This window comes from Triticum aestivum, chromosome 3D, assembly GCF_018294505.1.
Source record: "Triticum aestivum cultivar Chinese Spring chromosome 3D, IWGSC CS RefSeq v2.1, whole genome shotgun sequence".
Taxonomy (NCBI): Eukaryota; Viridiplantae; Streptophyta; class Magnoliopsida; order Poales; family Poaceae; genus Triticum; species Triticum aestivum.
The window spans coordinates 572,865,185-572,884,833 of NC_057802.1; the positions used below are offsets into that span (position 1 = coordinate 572,865,185).

The 19,649-nt window shown below is 46.8% G+C and overlaps 1 protein-coding gene across 1 annotated transcript; it reads left to right on the forward strand.

Moving 5' to 3' along the window:
* The first annotated feature begins 2,685 nt into the window (after window positions 1-2,685).
* Window positions 2,686-3,307, forward strand: LOC123076551 (uncharacterized). Its single transcript, XM_044498735.1, has one exon. It carries the CDS (start codon window positions 2,686-2,688, stop codon window positions 3,286-3,288), a length of 603 nt encoding a protein of 200 aa, XP_044354670.1. The 3' UTR covers window positions 3,289-3,307.
* The last annotated feature ends 16,342 nt before the right edge of the window (window positions 3,308-19,649 follow it).

A 19,649-nucleotide genomic window follows, 5' to 3' on the forward strand; every position in this document is an offset into this window, starting at 1 on the left:
AAAAGGACGCTTTGGGCCATGGTGATCCAGAAGCTTCACATTCATGACCTGGACACTTCCGGTTGGCACCTGTTTGACTCCGTCAAGGGGTGGTGGGCGAGCACATGCGTTGCGGGCTCTAGTGACTGCAAAGCGAAGGCATCTATTACCATGATTGTCTCGTGGGTCATCTGGAACGAGGGCAACGCAAGGGTGTTCCGGCACACGAGCGCACCTCCTCACATTCTACTCAACACCATCGTCGACGAGACTAATCTTTGGGTCAAGGCTAGGGTGTTCCGGCACAAGATCATCCGTCAAGGGGTGGTGGGCAATCTCCTTGTCATGCCGCTTTTTGGCGCGTTGTTATAACAAACTCTATCTCCTTATTTAATATATGAGGCAAAAAATTTGCCTTCGTTTCAGGAAAAAATATAGGCAGATCACTGCCAAATCCTAAAAAAAAAACTATCTTCTTGCTTCAGCAAGGCAAAAAACAGAGCATTTTAGTAAATAAAAAGAAATAAGATGTCTCTATTTTCAGAGTCCATGTTCTTTTTCAACCTTGTGATTTGTGAATGTGGATTCTTTTGCCATCTTAGGTCCGAGACTTTCTTCTGCAAGGCACTTTGGATCTACTACAGCCAGCTGAAAATTAACTTGACTCGTTTGAGGTACCGAACATTGTTGCCCAACATGGGAAAAACAAAATCCCTGCGATGCTTGTGTAGCTGTAGGCTGTAGTTCAATCAATCAGTTGTTACTAAACATTTCATCCTGCATTCATAACACATTGTTTTTACTTTCTGCAAATTTACATGTGAAAAATAACAAATACAATTGGACTCACCACCAGTATAGCGCCGTGGTTGCCTCCGACTCCGCCACCAATACATATATGCTTTTGCCAGAAGGTGAACCCAATAGGGAGTGCGCTTGCTTTATACTGAAACAGAAAAATGAGATATTGTTCAGGGAAAAGCTTTATGTATAAAGTTCTACATTTGCAGAATACACCAGCATCAGGCTTTTCTCACACTAGTGAAACCACTGACAGACTGAACACATTATATGTTTCTCCTTCTAACTTCTTGCAGGTTTTTTGCTTTAGCTCCCTGTATGGTATGGGATCACCTCCATCTAATTTAGTAATTTCCTCTCATTGCATCTCCAGAAGTCGACGCTCCAGCGTCTCCACTCTCCAGAAGTCGAACTCTAGGGTCTCCATAAATCGACCCCTGTTCTGTAAAAGAAAAATTGTTTCTTGTCACCCTTCCTGTCAATGGTCCACACTGCCAGAGGTTTGCGGTAAACTCGGCTCAGAAACTATACAATCAAGAAATCGCTGCCTTTGTGCAGAAAAAGTATTTGTAAACGACTAGTTTTAAACACATTGATGAAGGTACACTGATCCACATTATACAGAGAAGAGGTGCAATGATATATTTGAAACAAAGGGGAGTGAAAAGTGAAATACCAGCGAATCCTCTGGGTAGTACTGTGTAAGACTGCAAAAACATGTACAATTGAAGCCATAAGTAAATAGGAGGAACACATATTTACCGGGCTGAAGGGAGTTCCATTCTTTCGGTGAGGAGGATCAAGACCTCCAGTGTTGCGTAAGGTGAGTTTTGGGATGTGAGAAATCTTGTGGGAATCCTGCCCTTGGCACGCTTGTTCAACGTGGCAAGGTTCTGTATACATTGAGGCAGAGGTGTCAGGTTGGGGCAGAGGATGATGGACAATTCTTGTAGTGAATTGTGCTGTCCCAGCCATTCTGGGCTTCTGGCAATACATCTAGGCCTGGGCACTTGTTCAACCATATTATTCTGAGAGCCCTAAGGTTCTTCATGCTTTCAGAACAGATGTCAGGTTGGAGAAAACACTAATGTAAATTTTTTGTAGCCAAATGAGCTGTCCTATCCCCTCCGGCAATATCCCTTTCAGGCATAGGGTTGTCAGAGCAGTAAGGTTCAACCTGTGTACTTTCAGGCAAAGATGTTAGCTGGGACAATCTAAAACTGTAGGCTTAGTGACACTGATATTTCGTTGCTTCAACTTGTGTGCTCTGCTTTTCCCATATACTTGTGCTAGCTTCATACAATTAATTAGCTGTAGGCCTTCGCCCTTCGGCATCACGCCTTTGCCCTCTTCCACCGTGTCCGACACAGTGCCGCCTCGCCCGTCCTCCACTGCTCCTTGGCCACCATCCGCCTCCCCACCATGGGTGCCTGATGCCAAGGCTGGGGCAGCGCCGTGGCCTTGCTCCAGCGCGCCATCCGTAGCAGTGTCGGCCACACCCTCCTCTATGTCGCTCTCCCAGCTTCGCGTGCCCGCCGTTGGGTGACTCGCGCTGCGCAAGGTAGGGTTAGGGCTCGCAGCGAATGGGGGAGAGGAATCGGGAAAGAAGAGGAATCGGGAGAGAATGTGGGACGGTTCAGTCAAACAAGAGTTCTCTATGTTTTTCTACAGCGTGCTAAAGCAGAGGTAAATAGGATTTTCCAAGTCACACTTGACGGTGTTAACAGGAAAAAGATGATGGAAGTGTCATGCATGGAAGGAAGGAAATGAAATTGTGGAGTCAAAAAAGGAAATGTGATAATCTTAGGGCCAAAAGGGGAATTAGATTTTAAGAAAGAGCGAGATAAGGAATTCTCTCTTCAAAGAACACTCGCAAATCCAACACATCACCCAACAGCAGATCCAATGAGTGAAATGATGAAGACGGCGACGCACCGACGAAAATTATCACTGCCGGCCACCACCCTGGCCTCCTCCAACTCCTCGTCGCCAAATCCCGCAGCAACAACCTCGTCACCCTACTTCCTACCCGAGCTCATCTCCCAGATCGCGAGTCGCGTGACCACCCTCCAGGATTTCTTCGCCCTCCGCGCAACCTACCGGGATCTCCTCCCTCCGTTGCCGTCCAACCTCGCCTGCCAAGCCCCACACCTTCTCCTTGTACCGGGATCTCTAGCCCTGTTCCACCTACCCCTCCGCCGTCGCCTGCGCTTCCGCCTCCCCCGCCCCATCCCTGATGTTGACCCTAGCCCTGCCGCCTTCTACTCTTTTGGCTATCGCATCGCCATGAATAGCCCCAACCACCGTGAGCTCACCTTCGTCCACCTCCTCACAGGAAAGCGATTTTGCCTCCCCCATCCACCAGCAGACTTCTGTCGCCTCCTCCTCTCCGGCGATCTCGTTCTTGCCTTCGTTCCGACGTCGGCCGTGCCGTCCAGTATTGCCGCCTCGGGGATGTTGAATGGCCCGTGGCGTCATGCACTGAACCCTACGTTCTTGAGGATTTGATCTTTCTCAAGGGCAACCTGCATGCGCTGGTCAGATCTGAAGATGCCAACAGCCTATGTTACCGTCTCGCCATGGCCAATCTGTCAGACAAGAATTCAGTGGAATTAAGGTTTCTTGGAGATCATTTGGATACACAGGCCGCACATGGGAGTTCATATTTCTGCCTCGCAGAGTGTCTTGATGAGTTGTTGCTTATTAGCGCTGTTGGGGACTGCCCAGAGGAGTTTCATGTTTTCCGGTGGCAGTCAAGGGAGGGGAAGTGGACAAGGACTACTAGCCTTGGTGACTGCACATTGTTCTTGTCATACTTTTACTTTGTAGGCCGTGTTGTTCCGACGAAAGGAATGACATGCTTTTCAGGTTATTTCTTTGCAAGTTGCCTTGGTCCAGATCATCCAGGAGTTCGAAGGGACTGCATATACTTCACAGATGCCAAAAGAAAGTGGATCGAGTATTCCTTGGCCGATGGATCTTGTGAGGAATTTGTTGCTGAGAACTTAGAGGGAGCTGCATTGTCCGATTCTGATTTCAGGCCACCTCTTTGGGTCTTTCCGAGCATGTGTTGATGCACTCGTATGGATCACGGAACTATGTGAAAGTTACTGTCCAAAGGTACAATTGCTCCTTAGTGACTTGTAGTCCTTGTTTGGATTAGCCATGTTATTTTGGTGTATTACATATTTACTTGTCAGTCTCTTTAGCAGCATGTGTTACATATTGCGCATATCGTTTGAAGTTGCATATAAATGGACATGCTGCTAAGCTGATCCCTGAAATGTTAACGGTAATAATTTGCAAGTCTCGGGAATCAGTACTAGATCATATTTTTGCGTTTTCCTCTGCAGAGTTGCTCAGCAACTTGTAAGTAAGTGTACATGTATGCCCGCACCAGCACGCAAGTCAGTGTATTCAAATCACTAAATCAGCTCGTAAGTCAGTGTGCAATCACTGGCATCGTCAGTTTTGATGCCGTTTTCTTTTCAATTATGGTATGAGAATTGTATGTTTCATCCCCAATTAATATGGCATCTTATAGGAAGTCATTTGTGAGTGACCCAGAAGCACAAAACGATGCTACGGACCACCAGGATGGGAGCATCTCCAACTCGGATGAGTAGACATCAGGGTAATCGTTCACGCTGAAACCTACTCTCCAATAAAAGACATAAATAGTCTACTGTACATTTATAATGTATGTATCCACTGCTATTTCACCATGAGCAGAGTACCATGGCCTATTAACATGGGTATGTAATGTCCGCGGCTTTGCAAATCTTTTGGACAAGCCTGTAAGACATAATGCTGATTCCAGGATGATTTGTAGTACTAGTATTTCATATCGTTCCAGCTTAGAGAACTTCTTCAGTAGGTGAGAGATGCTTCCTTGTTTTAGGGTGAGAGTTGTGTCCTGTTGTACTACATCATCATCATGCAGGCGACCGACATTGCGACCTAATGAATTTAAGCCATAAAGTTGACAATGCAGAGTAAGGTATATGACGATCAAACTGCAGCCCAGTTGAAAAATCTGAGAAATACAGAACAAATAATATCAAGTGAAGAACATGTAGTCCACTGCATTTTGTCAGGAAGACAGATGATTAAACAAGGGAGCATCATGCATTAGATATCCAAACAAGCCAAGAAATTAGCTATCATTTGAGCACAAGTACAGAGATTCTGAATGCACCATGAAAACAAGCATGTACATCTCTAGCTGGTACTCAGAAATACAATAGCGAAAACAATGTGTGTCAAACTCTCATCACGACTATTCATTCTGTCATTCATTCTTCCATCTGACAGAGAGTTCTGACCTTTGCCGTCGACTCCCATCATGATTCAGCCTGACTGCTGTCTTATCCAACCTGAGATACAAAGAAAGCTCAGAAATTTAAACTGGAGTTGCACCAATACGTGAGCAAAAGAGAGAAAGGGGTTACCCACCTGAACAAGCGCAGAGAATGTTGTCGCGACGTGGATGAGTTATGCAGTCTCTGTCTCTGTTTTATCAGTTCTTCGACGGTTTCACTTGCTCTCTCCATAGAAACCAACATACAGAGAAGGGGGTGGTCAATCCTGCAAAATTGCACAAAGTTGTGGTAGTATCGATGGGTACTAAGTAAGTTCGTATATGTAGAACAATTAGTACTTTAGAAGTTGAGTCGTGCAACCAACCTGCTTTTCAGAGGCTGTGTGCCATTCCATCTCCCCATGCCAAAACTCGTTCATCCAGTTCTGCTCAGCATCAATGTTAGCTTCCCAAGTCTGAGGATACACTAAGAAATTAGCTAGAACAAACTTTTTGATGGTTGACAAAGCTCAGTAAATTAGAAGGTTCACGGCTTGAGGATGACACACCAGATTACTTGCCACACGCACACACACTATGTTTTTTCAGAGCATAACCAGTCAAGTTCGATTGGTACTTGTACTTTTCAGAGGATGCTGAGACCATCTTTTACCATCTCTGAAATTTTCACCTGCAAGGCTTGTTCCTCATCACCACTTTGGGCAGAAATCACATATTTGACCTGAGGGCGAAATCAAATCACAAACTGACCTGCTTTTGAAAAAATTTCACTCGGCTGACCCTTTCGTGTGGCGCCCGACAACTAGGCGCCGCACACTACTATGCAGCGCCTCTGCCTTAGGCGTCGCACCTCCTGCCAGCGTGGCAGCTCTGGTCCAGTTGCGGCCCCACAGACAGCACTGCAGCGCTTAAGGCTTAGGCGCCACACTGTGTAAAGTGTAGCGCCTATCGCTTGGGCGCTGCACATTGACTTAAGCCGCATCGCGCCAGCCCCTCCCAGCAGTTCTTCCCCCTCTGAGGAAGTTGCTCTGTTTACAGAGAGCGGCGGCGGCGGCGCCTCCTTCGGATCCCCCCACACCCCTCTCAGATCTGAAGTTTTGAGGCCCGGATTCGATCTCCAATCCCTCCTACTAGGTAAACTCCTCCGTTCCCTTTCTTTTCCTCCGTAAATGCGTTGCAATTTTAGGGATTTGCCCAAGATTAGGTGGAACCTTTGATTTGCTTGGTTTGGACCTTTGTTTGCCCAAGATTAGGTGGAACCTTTGATTTGCTTGGTTTGGACCTTTGTTTGCCCAAGATTAGGTGGAACCTTTGATCCCCCCCACACTATATGATTCTTGTTAGTGAAACCTAGATTGTAATTTTTTTAGATATATATGAGATGGCTAGTTTTGTAGATAATTATGAGATGTTGAGTTTTGTAGCTATATGTGAGATGTTGAGTTTTTTTAGATATATATGAAATGTTGAGTTTATTTGAAATATGAGATGTTGATTTACTTGAACACATATGACATACTAGATATATATGATAATTTACAATCATTTATTCATTGTGTGAGAAGGAGATGTTGAGATTCTTGTAGATGAATACATATGAGATGTTTAGATGAACACACATGAAATGTTGAGTGTTTACCGATATTTGAGATGAACTCATATATGTTTATTGTTTGAAATTTGTAAGGATGGTTTGGCTTCTCGACGATGTCTATGACACGAAACACCGGGCCTACATGATGCGCCAGAAGGAGATGGTAATAACGAGTAATCTAAATATTTTGCAAATTTGCCTTAAGTTGAAATTTACATGCCCTAAGATTTGTCACTACTTGTTTTTTGCAGAAGCTTGAACCTTTGAAGATTCGGTATCACGGGGTCTCTGGTCCTGCCATGCCTTACGATGAGCGGTACACGCCGTACATTAAGCAGGCAGGACTACTCCCGTGGATTCAGTTGGTCAGCCGGTCCACACGGAATCTGAACGCTCCACTGGTGTCCGCTCTTGCTGATCGGTGGAGGCCGCAGACGCATAGTTTCTATCTTCGGACTGGGGAGATGACCGTGACGCTCGAGGATGTCTCGTTGATCACCGGTCTTGCTATCGACGGGATGCCTCTCTGTATGAGCACCGATTCTGATGGGTGGCGCGAGCAGATGATTGCTCTTATCGATATGGCTCCTACTGAGGCTGAGGCTGATGTAGAGGAGGGAGAAGAGAAGAAGAAGAGGGAAAGGAAAGCAGCCGGAGCTGCTTTCACGTGGATTCAAACTCACTTTGCGACGTGCCCTCTGGATGCCACTGATGATGTGATCCAGACACATGCTCGTGTCTACATGTGGTATGTTGTGTCGAGGACTTTGTTTCCTGACTCCACTGGCAAGAACGCTCCATGGATGTGGCTGAAGGCGTTGACCGTCTTCGATAGCAAATGGAGCTGGGGTTCAGCGACTCTTGCCTACTTGTACCGACAGGTAGTTGGTCTGTTTTGTGATCAACTCATTTCTTCATTAGCAATGCAAGCTTCCTGTCAAGTTAACATTGTTTTTCTTTCATATACAGCTGGACGATGCGTGTTGCAGGATCACAGATAGTGCAGGCATTGGTGGTAATATGCTTCTACTTTCTGTATGGAGCTGGGAGCGTCTGCCTGTTGGACGCCCGAAGAGCGTCAGGTTTAATCCTTGGTATGAGGATGAAGATGACGAATTACGGCGCCCCACTTGGGCTTACAAGTGGGATGTGGTTTCCGAGATGATGAACGATGTCAATCTCATGTACCATAAGTACGTTGCCGAGTTGGACACGATTATGCCTGAGCAGGTAACGAGGTCATTACTTCAGTCATTTCTCATGTTTGCCTGAAAAAAGTCACCAATTTTGCATTGTTGCCCTATTTCATAGGTGGAATGGCAGCCATATGGCGCCGATGACAGACTTGGGTACACCCCGGAGTTTAGCATCAACCCACTGTGCTTGCGGGATAGGGATCTCTGGCTTATGCGGTTCCCACTAATATGCAACTGGGCTGTTGAGTTTCATTTGCCACATCGCGTGTTTCGTCAGTTTGGTCCGTTCCAGCCTCACCCGCCGGAATGGGTGGATACGGACAAAGCACTTCATAGGTAAGAGAGCGTATTGACTAAGCATCGTCAGTCCTTCTTGACTTTGCTAATGTTGGTATTGTACCATGCAGGTTGGACAGGAGAAGGCAGTGGAAGATAAAGGACTGGGACAAGCATCATGCTTCGTATGTTACCCGCTTCCAGCTTTGCGTGGAGCAAGCTCGTAGCAGTGCACGCGCCCAGCTTCGTGAGCATAACCCACTTGCTTTTGATAACTACATACGATGGCTTCTTGAAAATACTCGAGTTGAGATATGCCCGCCGGCATATAATGAGGATATTCTTGAAGAACCCGTGAACTTTGAGGATCTATCAAAGGGGAAGTACAACAGAGATGTCAGGGTAGGGCAAGGAGTCCCTGCTGTTCCGGTGATTAACTATGTGGTAAAGTGTTCCTTCTTTACTTTCCCATTGGCCGTATTACACATGTCTGAATGGCTAACGTGTTCATTCTTTCTCATCCGCAGCGCACCGAGATCAAGAAAGCAGCTGATGAGAGCCAGTCTATTCTGGAGAACACACCGGTTGGAAAAGGCAATGATGATGGTTCACTACGAGCATTCCTCAAGGTACATATCGCATTCACTATGAGAGCCAGTCTATGTTGCGGAGTTTGATATCTTCCACACTTGTTCATGTTACAGCGTCAGGCCATGAAGTTAAGGCGGTTATCAAATCTTCTCGGTTGCCGTGATCCCAAATTTGATGAACCATCTGCCTCCAGGTCTGGTACACCATTAGACCCCTCATCTCACCATCAGGGGGACGATGTGAGTTCCTCATATGCTTATCTAGATGATGAGGGTGCGGTCACCCAAGAGGTATGACTAATCCTTTAGATGTGATTCTCACTTGATTACGACGCCGGTCTTCACCATATTGTTTGATTGTGTGATAGGGCCATGACATTGATGATGACATGACTTTGGCGGACGCTCAACTTCGATCCCCATATGTGTTCAAGCCTAGGCAGCCCAGACGCCGGTACACGCCCAACGACTTTGACAACAGAGGCAACCCAAAGGTGGTCGTAGGGACCTCGCGGATGGCTAGCTTGGATCATGAGGCGGAGGTGGAGGCGGAGGAGGAAGTGCAGGAAGAGGAGGCTCGTCCACCCAGGAAGAAGAAGATTGCCTGCAGGCGTGGCACCAGGAACACGCGCGGAAAGCATTAGTGCTTGTGTTTGTTAGTGCTCTTGTAGCCGTTTCATTAGGTTGATGAACTCTTACTAGTGTGGTATTTGTGTTTGCGAAGTAGTAGTAATGTTGAATTGTCCTAAATGATGTGATGTTCAAGTTATTAGTTGTCTTTGTTCAGTATTTGTGTTTACAGTAATTTTAGTTATGTTGAACAAGTTATGTGAGTGCTGCATGAGCCCAAAATGGCATCTGTTTTTGTATATTGGCAGTTAACAGCACTGCAGCGCCCAACAGCCAGGCGATGCACTGTACTGTGCAGCGCCCCACGCTTAGGCGCCGCACCATACAGTGCAGCGCCCATCTCATAGGCGCTGCTCAACTGGCCATGGCTATCCAAAGAGCCACAGAAGGCTTGCAGCATTGACCATCCACGAAAATTACCAAGTCAGAGTGCAGCGCCCGAGAGCCAGGCGCTGCACTGTACTGTGTGACGCCTATCCCTTGGGCGCTGCATGGTATAGTGCAGCACCTGTGTTCTGGGCGCTGCACGGCTGTTTACTGAAAAAACAGAGTTTACAGCACATTCATTTCACCGGAACAACATAATACTTACAATGACTGCAGCATCACGGCAATTTGAACAAAGACAAATTTTATGCCGATGAGTTCATAACTTAAGACAATTCAAACGTTACTACGACATGGTTCACGACACATTCATTACAAATGACAAATGGCAGCTTGCCCTAGAAGATACTTCACCAGCATCTCACATGCCCTCACAAGTTCACGACACATTCAGTAGAAGATAGTTGACGACGAGTGCACCGAAACAAAGTCCCTACTGAGTAGAGCGAGGCCATTTCCCCTTCTTGTCACGGGCCGAGTCCTCCTCTTGCGCCTCGCGAGCCTTTGCAAGCTTTCTTGCCCTCTCCTCCTCACGAGCAAGTTTCGCTTGGCGTGCCCTATCCTCCTCTCGTTTCTTCCGCTCCATCCTCTCCTTCTGACGACGCTCTTCCTCCAATCCTGTTCGGAACGATTCTTCGAACCGCCATTGCCGCCTAAGACAAGCTTGGTATTGGTCCTTTTTGACATCTTCTGGCACTTCAAGATCTATCCACGTGAAGTTTTTGCATAGAGGAGGCGGTGACTGCATACAAAATTTTTGTTAGTGTTGACACACATTTGATAGTAACATTTTACTTCTCGAGCTTACCGGTGGTTGGTCATAGGCGTTAGTTGGAAGTGCACGATCATAAGCATAGTTCGGGCATACAAAATATCTCCGCCCTTCCGTCCATGATTTATTTCGGTCGGTGGACACCTTCACCTTGAAAACATCTCCACACCAACATGGCGGGATGTCGACATCTTTCTCCTTCACCTTGTCCAAAGATGCGTCCCCCCACTTGTTCGGCATGTCTTCTTGGTTAGCACACGGTGGCCTTGTCATGGAACCGGATGAAGCCATGCCTACAAAACCGAGAATTCTTGGTTAACCCTAACCCCCACTTAACAATAACCACAATCCTAACCATAGCATAACCCTAACACCAACATCAAACACACATAACCCTAACCCTAGCATACTATGAAAGCCTAACCATACCAAATTAGCAAAGAAGCACAACATCATTCAACACAAATTTGCAAATCCAAGCCAAAACTAGGGTTTCCCCAAAGTAGCAAGATTTGAGCAAATGTGACAATTCCTATGGATGAAAACGAGGGGATCGGAGGAGATTACCTTAAGGGAGGGGTTGTCTTCGAAATCCACGGTCAAATACTCTGGATCTGAGGAGGATTTGAGAGGGGGAGAGAGGAGGGCAGAGGGGAGGCACTGAGCTTCGGGTTTGTGTGGGGGTGGCGGTGTGTGGGGTGGGGATGGGTGGGAGGGGGGTGAGTGCAGCCTGATACATGTCCAGTTGTGCAGCGCCCAAGGGTAAGGCGCCACACACCACAGTGCAGCGCCTTGCCCTTAGGCGCTGCACGGCTTGACATCCTAGTCCAGAGAGCAACAGAAGCGTTCTAGTAGGTTTTCGGTCCAAAAATTTGCTAAGTCAGTCTGCAGCGCCCAAGAGAGAGGCGCTGCACTGTACTTAGCAATTTTTTGGGTCGAAAAGCTACTGGAACGCTTCTGTTGCTCTCTAGACTGGCATGTCCAGACGTGCAGCGCCTAAGGGAGAGGCGCTGCACTGTGGTGTGTGGCACCTCTCCCATTGGCGCTGCACACCTAGACATGCCAGTCCAGAGAGCAACAGAAGCGTTCCAGTAGCTTTTGCGCCCAAAAATTTGCTAAGTCAGTATGCAGCGCCTTACCCTTAGGCGCTGCACTATCTGCTGTTTTCAAATACAAAGTGCTTTTTATGTTTTGTGATTCACATAGATGGCACATAATCATATCCAAATCACATGTAGTAGTCCAAAACACAGAAAGAAGACATAGCACATATAGTAGTCCAAATCACATACTCATACACACATAACAATAGAGTAGTCCAATCACATAGTCATACACAAACATTGAGCCAAAAGACATAGTCATTTACGTCTCATAGCACATAGTAGCACACATTTTGGTTCATAAGAAGGTCACGGTCCTTGTCCCTTCTTCTTCCTCTCTTCTTCTTCTTCTTCTCCCTCCTCCGACCACCAAGGGAGCTCACCTTCCCCCTCCGTGTCCTCCACCCCCTTCATTGTTTCCATACCTATGGAAATGGCAATATAATAGTTAGTCACACAATGCAAAATGACAACACAAGCATTGAGCCAAAAGAACAAGATCATAGTAAGTCACATACGGCAATGGTCCATTGAGCCAACTGAACATTCCTCCACCACAGCCGCCGCCAAGGCCAAGATCACCACCACGGCCTCTACCACCACCACGGCCTCTACCACCACCACGGCCTAGACCACCACCACGGCCTCTACCACCACCACGGCCTAGACCACCACCACGGCCAAGACCATCACCACGGCCTCTCCCACCACCACGGCCAAGACCCTCACCACGGCCAAGACCATCACCACGGCCTAGGCCATTACCACGGCCAAGACCATCCCCATGGCCTAGGCCATCACCACGGCCTAGGCCATCACCACGGCCTCTACCACCACCACGGCCTCTACCACCACAACGGCCTCTTCTAAGACCTAGTTGACTCCCTCTTTGTTGCCTAGTTCCTCGTTGGCTTGTTTGACTTGGTTGGCTACTCCTTGGTTGACTTGGTTGGCTATCATTTGCTTGGCTTGTGCTTGCATCATTTTTCTTTGATCTTTTTCTTGGTTTGGGACAAGTTCTTGTGTTGTGTCCCCGATGACTGCAGTCCCCACAACGGGTTTGCTCACGAGGCTCTTGGAATTGGCCGGTGTCGTATTCTCCACCGCCACCACGGCCCCATCCGTCCATGTCACCTCTAAGACGCTTTGTCTTACGTCTTCCCCGTCTAACGACCTTCAATTCCGGGTCTGGCCATAGTTGAACTCCATGCTACTCCGGCCATTGTGATTGGTCCAAGTATGGCTGAAACCGGGGAGCCCATGTATTCTTTACCGTCATGATTGAGAACTCGGACTCCCTCACGGTAAGAGGGTGATTGACGTCCACATTCCTAACACGGGACGCATTTAACAAGTGCGAGCATGGGAGATGAAGCAACGATGGCCTCATGCAGCTGCAATCACACCGTGTTAGGGAGACCTTGAAAGCGCGACCTCCGTGTTGGTGGCCATCGTCTGTGGTTCCTCCAGGCTCTTTCACTTCATACTTCCACTCGTTGTCGTCATATAGTACAGCTTCTTGGGAGTCTGCCTTTCGTGATTGAAATTTCAACCATTCTTCAACCTTTGGTGGGAAATAGTACTTGTGCTTATCCTTGTTCTCACCAGCAATCTGCTTATCCGTCTCCATTGAGTACTTTAAAAAGTATCCATTCATCTTGTCAAATGTGTATTGAACTATTGCCGTCACGGGTAATGCACGTACACCCTTGAGCACCTTATTGAAGCATTCTGCCATATTGCTTGTCATTTGACCGTACCTCCGGCCATCTTCATCGAAAGCACGTGCCCACATATTCCTTTCGACAATGTTCTTATTGAGAAATTCAAGACCACCGGGGTCAAGTTTCTTGTGTCTGAGCAATGCATTGAACAATGTGGCAAACCGCTTGTTGGTGAAAGCGAGACAACAATCTTGAAGATCATCGGCCAACTCCTTGATACCACATGCCCTATAGAAGTTTGCACAAAAGTGCCTCATGCACCATCGATGGTGCAACTTTGTATGTCCGGGAATGTCAACCACCACCGCGTTTAGAATTCCTGGATGGCGATCCGATATGACACAAATTTCCCTTTCAGCCGGTAATACCCTTGTTCTCAATTGACGCAAGAACCACTCCCAGTTATCATTGTTCTCCACCTCAACCAAAGCGAAAGCCAAAGGCAACACCCGGTTATTGGCATCACTTGCTATTGCAACCAATAAAGTGCCCTTGTATTGTCCGGTCAAGAACGTGCCATCAATGGCGATGACGGGCCGACAATGCTCAAAAGCCCTCACGCATTGCTCAAAGGCCCAAAATGCACGGCCAAATACTCGGATGGTCCTCCCGTTATGAATCAATGTTTGGTGCCCATGAGGCTCAACCACGTGAACCATGCCTGGGTTTGTGGCGGCCATAGCTAACAACAACCTAGGGAGTCGGTTGTATGCTTCCTCCCAATTGCCATACAGCATCTTGAATGCGGCTTGCTTCGCCTTCCATGCCTTGCCGTACTTCACCTTGTAATGAAAGATGGCTTTCACAAGGTCAATGACACTCTTGATGCTCATTATTGGAAGTGTGGATATTTGGTTGGATAACCTGTAAGCAATGAACTCGGACGTGAGTTGTCTGTGTTGTTGGTACACAAGCTCGCCATCCGCATTCTTGTGCCGGCACATGTGAGTTGGTAGACAACTCACTATGCGCCAAGTGGGACCTCCTTTCCATGGCCTCGCACGCACAATCCATGGACATCTTGGCACTTCACATTTGACCGTGTAACACACATTGACATCCGAGTTGGCCACTTTATGTGGACGATAATGTGTAACTGAATAGTTGTCAAGCCACATCTTCAATTCCAAGAAGGATTCAAACTCACAACCGGGATATATCCCGTTCTTGCCGTCTTCCAAATCACGGTGAGAACTTGGCCTAGCTCCAAGAGATATGCATTTGCCACCATCCACAACGGCTTCATCCGCGAGACTAAGATCCTTGAACAATGGTGTCTTATGATCCTTCCCGAATACCTTCTTGAATGCTTGGGCCTCCTTTGGCGTGAACCCCTCCTCATCAACTTCTTCACCGGGACCATCGTCATCCGAGTCCGATGCATATGCACGGGAAAAAGGGATGGATTGGTCCATTGTCTCTTGCACATGATATTGGTCGAGATCACCCACATTGTTGTCATGGAGATCAACTTCGTTGTCATCCTCCTCGTACTCATCATTCTCCTCTTCAAAAGCTTCATTTTGGTTGTTTGGAGTCGGGCTCAATGTTGGCCAATCTTGTTGCATGAAATGAGGTTCACTCATTTGATCTTGGTTAATGGGTGGGGGAGTGCTAGCAACCAACGGGGAGGGGTTCCGGTTCAAGTCCAAATTCAAAGTAGACTCAACCTTCTTGGAGGCAAATAACTCAAGAGCCTTGTCTAGAGATTCGGCAACCGTCTCCTTGTATGCAACCCAACGTTGCTCGGAGTTCACACGCATTGTCTTCCAACGGATGTGCATTCCAAAACCAACATTATGCCTTCCCTCGAACTCAACAACGTCACTTGGGTCCATCCAATTCAAATCCTTCCTCACTTGGTCCAAGAGCTCCGCATAGCTAGGACTACTCTCAAACACCATGTCAAGCTCATCCGGGTCCGGCTCAACATTGCCTTTCAAAAGGCCTCTTTATCCACATGATGAACATAAACACATGTTCTCCCCATCCCTACAATAATCAAAAACACACATATATCAAGTAAGTACTTAACAAAAATATTTGCACAAAATACATATGCCATAACATATATATGAATTAATAACCAAAACCCCCACTTAACAATAACCACAATCCTAACCATAGGATAACCCTAACACCAACATCAAACACACATAACCCTAACCCTAGCATACTATGAAAGCCTAACCATACCAAATTAGCAAAGAAACATAACATCATTCAACACAAATTTGCAAATCCAAGCCAAAGCTAGGGTTTCCCCAAAGTAGCAAGATTTGAGCAAATGTGACAATTCCTATGGATGAAAACGAGGGGATCGGAGGAGATTACCTTAAGGGAGGGGTTGTAAGATTTGCAAGATTTGAGAAGGATTTGAGAGGGGGGGAGAGGGGAAGAGAGGAGGGGCGCAAGTCTAAGGGTTGGGTGGGGTGGGGGTGTGTGGGGTGGGGGTGGGAGGGGAGAGAGGGTGGGGCCAGCCTAAGTGGAACACAGACTATGCAGCGCCCAAGCGATAGGCACTGCACTTTACACAGTGTGGCGCCTAAGCCTTAGGCGCTGCAGTGCTGTCTGTGGGGCCGCAACTAGACCAGGGCTGCCACGCTGGCAGGAGGTGCGACGCCTAAGGCAGAGGCGCTGCATAGTAGTGTGCGGCGCCTAGCTGTCGGGCGCCACACGAAAGGGTCAGCCGAGTGAATTTTTTTCGAAAGCAGGTCAGTTTGTGATTTGATTTCGCCCTCAGGTCAAATATGTGATTTCTGCCACCACTTTGCAGGTGCTACTGCCAGTAGAAATTTAACTTTCCTCTCTATGCTCTGCTATTACTTTTTCGACAAAGGGTGAATTTTAAAGACTCAAAATGAAGCATCAAGAAGATACACACAATGAGCCCGCACCCGGCCTCTGCATAGCTAAGATGCACACAGTCAACACCAACACACACAAACACGCCGGCAGCTAGCAAAGTCATAAGACCAAAGCATGCATAGGCGAGGAAAAAAGAAAAAGTCCCAAAGCAATCCAGGGGCGGATCCAGACTTAAAATTATCCGGTGTCCACATAAAAGAGCACATGCCTACATATCAAACAATTCGATGACCTACATACTAAACCAACAAGTAAGTGCAAATTGCACCCGGTGCCAGTGACACCGGCTAGCTGTACATAGCTCCATCCCTGAAGCAATCAGATCCATGATCGTCGAAACTACAACAATGACCATATCTGCACCGACCATATCATGACAGCACATGGACGACGAGGTCTTCAACAGCAACGCCTTCAGGAAAGGAGCAACGCTCAAGCATCGCCGTCGCCGGATGCAGCCACTAAGGCTAGAATCTACGTTTTCACCCTAAAGAATCGGTCCAAAGCATGTCCGAGCAATGCCTTCAACAAGGTAATGACGTAAAAATTAACATCGCCATTTCCAGGTATAATCAACTCCGGTCGAACCTAGGCTTTCACCCCGAAGCTCTAGACCGGGTGCTCGAGTAGCACTACCATCGAAGTAACTCATGTATTGTCGCCACCGCTTTTCCGTGATCCCAGCAGCTACATGCGATGCGTCGCCTCTGCACAACCATCCCTCTGCATCAAGACGTCGTCGGTAGTTTTGCATCTCACTGCAGAAGTCAGCCATCGGATCTCGAGAGATGAACCCTCCGTAAGACCTTCGGATGACCACCACCGTTGTGGAGCCGTAGGAGGTCACTGCATACTCACCACCAAACGGCCGACCGGATCTGGCTTCACTCTTCAACTGCATCCTACCCTCTCTTCAATAACGAATAAAACTTCCTCGCAATACAGCTGCAGTTCAAGTAACCATTTTCTATTAAACCTTCAATCCTATATTGTACTACTACATTTCTGCAGACTTACACGTGGAAGTTAGCAAATATGACTGGATTTTCAGAAATACGTGGGCCTCCACTGTGCTTGTTGCCACTGGATCAGACCTACACTTCCGATCAACCTAGATAAAAACATTAGAAGGAAAACAATAGATAAGCCACCGATGAATAGAGTGGATTCCAAAACCTTGCAGTATACTCGGAATCCATGGTGGAAAACATACTTGAGAAATTTACTAAATTGGCAAGGGTGCAGTAGAGGAGCAAATTACTTACAGGTGAACTAGAGCTCGCGGCGGTGGTGGATCTCGACGCCCACTGGTGCTGCCCCATTAACGAAATCCTGTATATGGCAGAAGCCTCTGGCTCTGAATCCTATCAATCTTTCCCATGGCAACGAGAGCATTACAGTCTTCTCCAGATAAAAGAAAAATAATGCTTGGGACTCCAACTTCATAGACACAGAGTTCCAATTGCCTGGAATACAAGACCGTCAGAATTCACTCACACCAGGGAACTACTGATGAACTAAAACCAATCACCACGACAAAAGCATTACAGATTTCTCCTTCTAACCTCTGGCTGTTTGTTTTTTTAGCTCTGCATGTTGCAGGCTTGCCAACTCTCTGCATAAGACCAAGAATCCTTCCCGTGTTACCCTTCCAAATCAATAGTCCCCAACTGTCAAGAGCTTTGCGGCAAACTCAGCTTAGCAACAATACAATCGATTATTCAGAGTCCTTTGTGCACAAAATATTTTAATTGAAAAGGATTAACTAAAGAAAGTACAGAGAGACTGTATTGATCCAAACTGCAGAGTAAATCTACTTCCAGATGCCTGAAGTATAGACGCCCGGGCTCCTGGCAAATAACTGTTGGGTGTCTAGGACACAGAACATAGCGCGTTGCACACAAGTGAATGATGAAGAAAACAGGACCGACCCTGCAAAAAAAAAGGAAGCAAACAGGACCTGCATGCTCTGTCTCAGACTCAACTCATCACCACACTTTCAGCACATAAAAGAAATCTCCACTTGCGTTGCATGGTTGGATGAAAAAGATGGTAGGCTACTAGCCTCCTCTTATTTATGGAGAAATATATACAATATGTCATTTCAGCTTCAAAAGATGTTTTTGTTTCATCGTCTTATCTGGCGTATATTTTCATTTCCAGTACAACATCTATCTGTCGTATATTATGTATATTACCAAGACAAAAACAACAGACTCTGCGCCGCAAAGACTATCTAGTGACAACACTGCGACACATGAAGGCATCGAGACAACAACGAAAAGAGCCTATTACGAGCGCCAGTGATCTAGAAGCGCATGACGATGGCCCTCCATTCGGAAATAACTGACATGGTTTTAGGAAAGCATCTCCAACTTGGCAACTCGGATGAGTCCTTGGGTAGTGAGCTAATTGTTCACTCTGAAACCTTCTCTAATAAAACACATCTACCGTACGTTATATTTGTTATTACTAGCTTAATTAGTTGCTGCTACTTTGCTGTATTTTCAGTGATCTTCTAACGGAAGGAACATCAAGATCATTCGTTGTGCATTTACATCATCTCGCACTGTACCTAGCCCCAAGACATACACATTCAGAACAGTGCACTACTTCGCCCTGCCTATCAACGCGCAGCCAAGCTGAAACTCGGAATACAAGAAAAAACACCAGCGATCCCACATAGTCATTCCAGGTTCAGATCATTTTGTTGCATCTTCTGGATTCCATGTCCGCCCATGTCTGCCTTGGCTTTCCATCACGACTCAATTTGCTATTGCATACTGTCCGAACTGGCCAGATCTGCACTTGTGTTGTACTTACACCTGAAGTAAGAATAAAGCTCAGAAGATGAACTACATTGGAGCTCCATTAAAACGTGACTGAAAGAGAGAAGGGGTGACTACCATCTGGAGAAGGCAGTCAGAGAATATTGCAGCAACCTCCCACTTTGGTCTGGCACTAAACAGTCCAACTGAAGATGCTCGTGCATCCAGCTTGTTCTGTTGCCCGGGTTAGGCTTTGGAATCATCTTGTGAGAGGACTTATCCATGCTACCTTAGGAAGTTGAGGAAATAAGAAAAGCTTCAGGAGTCAGGAAACAGATCAAGATTAGCCAGAACAAATCAAAAACCAGGCAGAGAAATGCAAACAATCCATTTGGCTAACAAAGCTTGATTCACCAAAACATAAAAAAATGCATGACTTGCACACACCTAAGCTTTGTCTCCTCAATTAGGAGGACCTCCGATTGGCTCTGCAGCGGATTAGACACCTCAACTTGTTTGTTTGAAGGGCTCTTACCTCTTGAGAACCTCGTTTTCTGATTTCAAGTGCATTTCAACGTCTCCTCCACACAGTGCCTGAATGCACAGGAAGAAGATTGCTTAACATTTGGATTCATACATA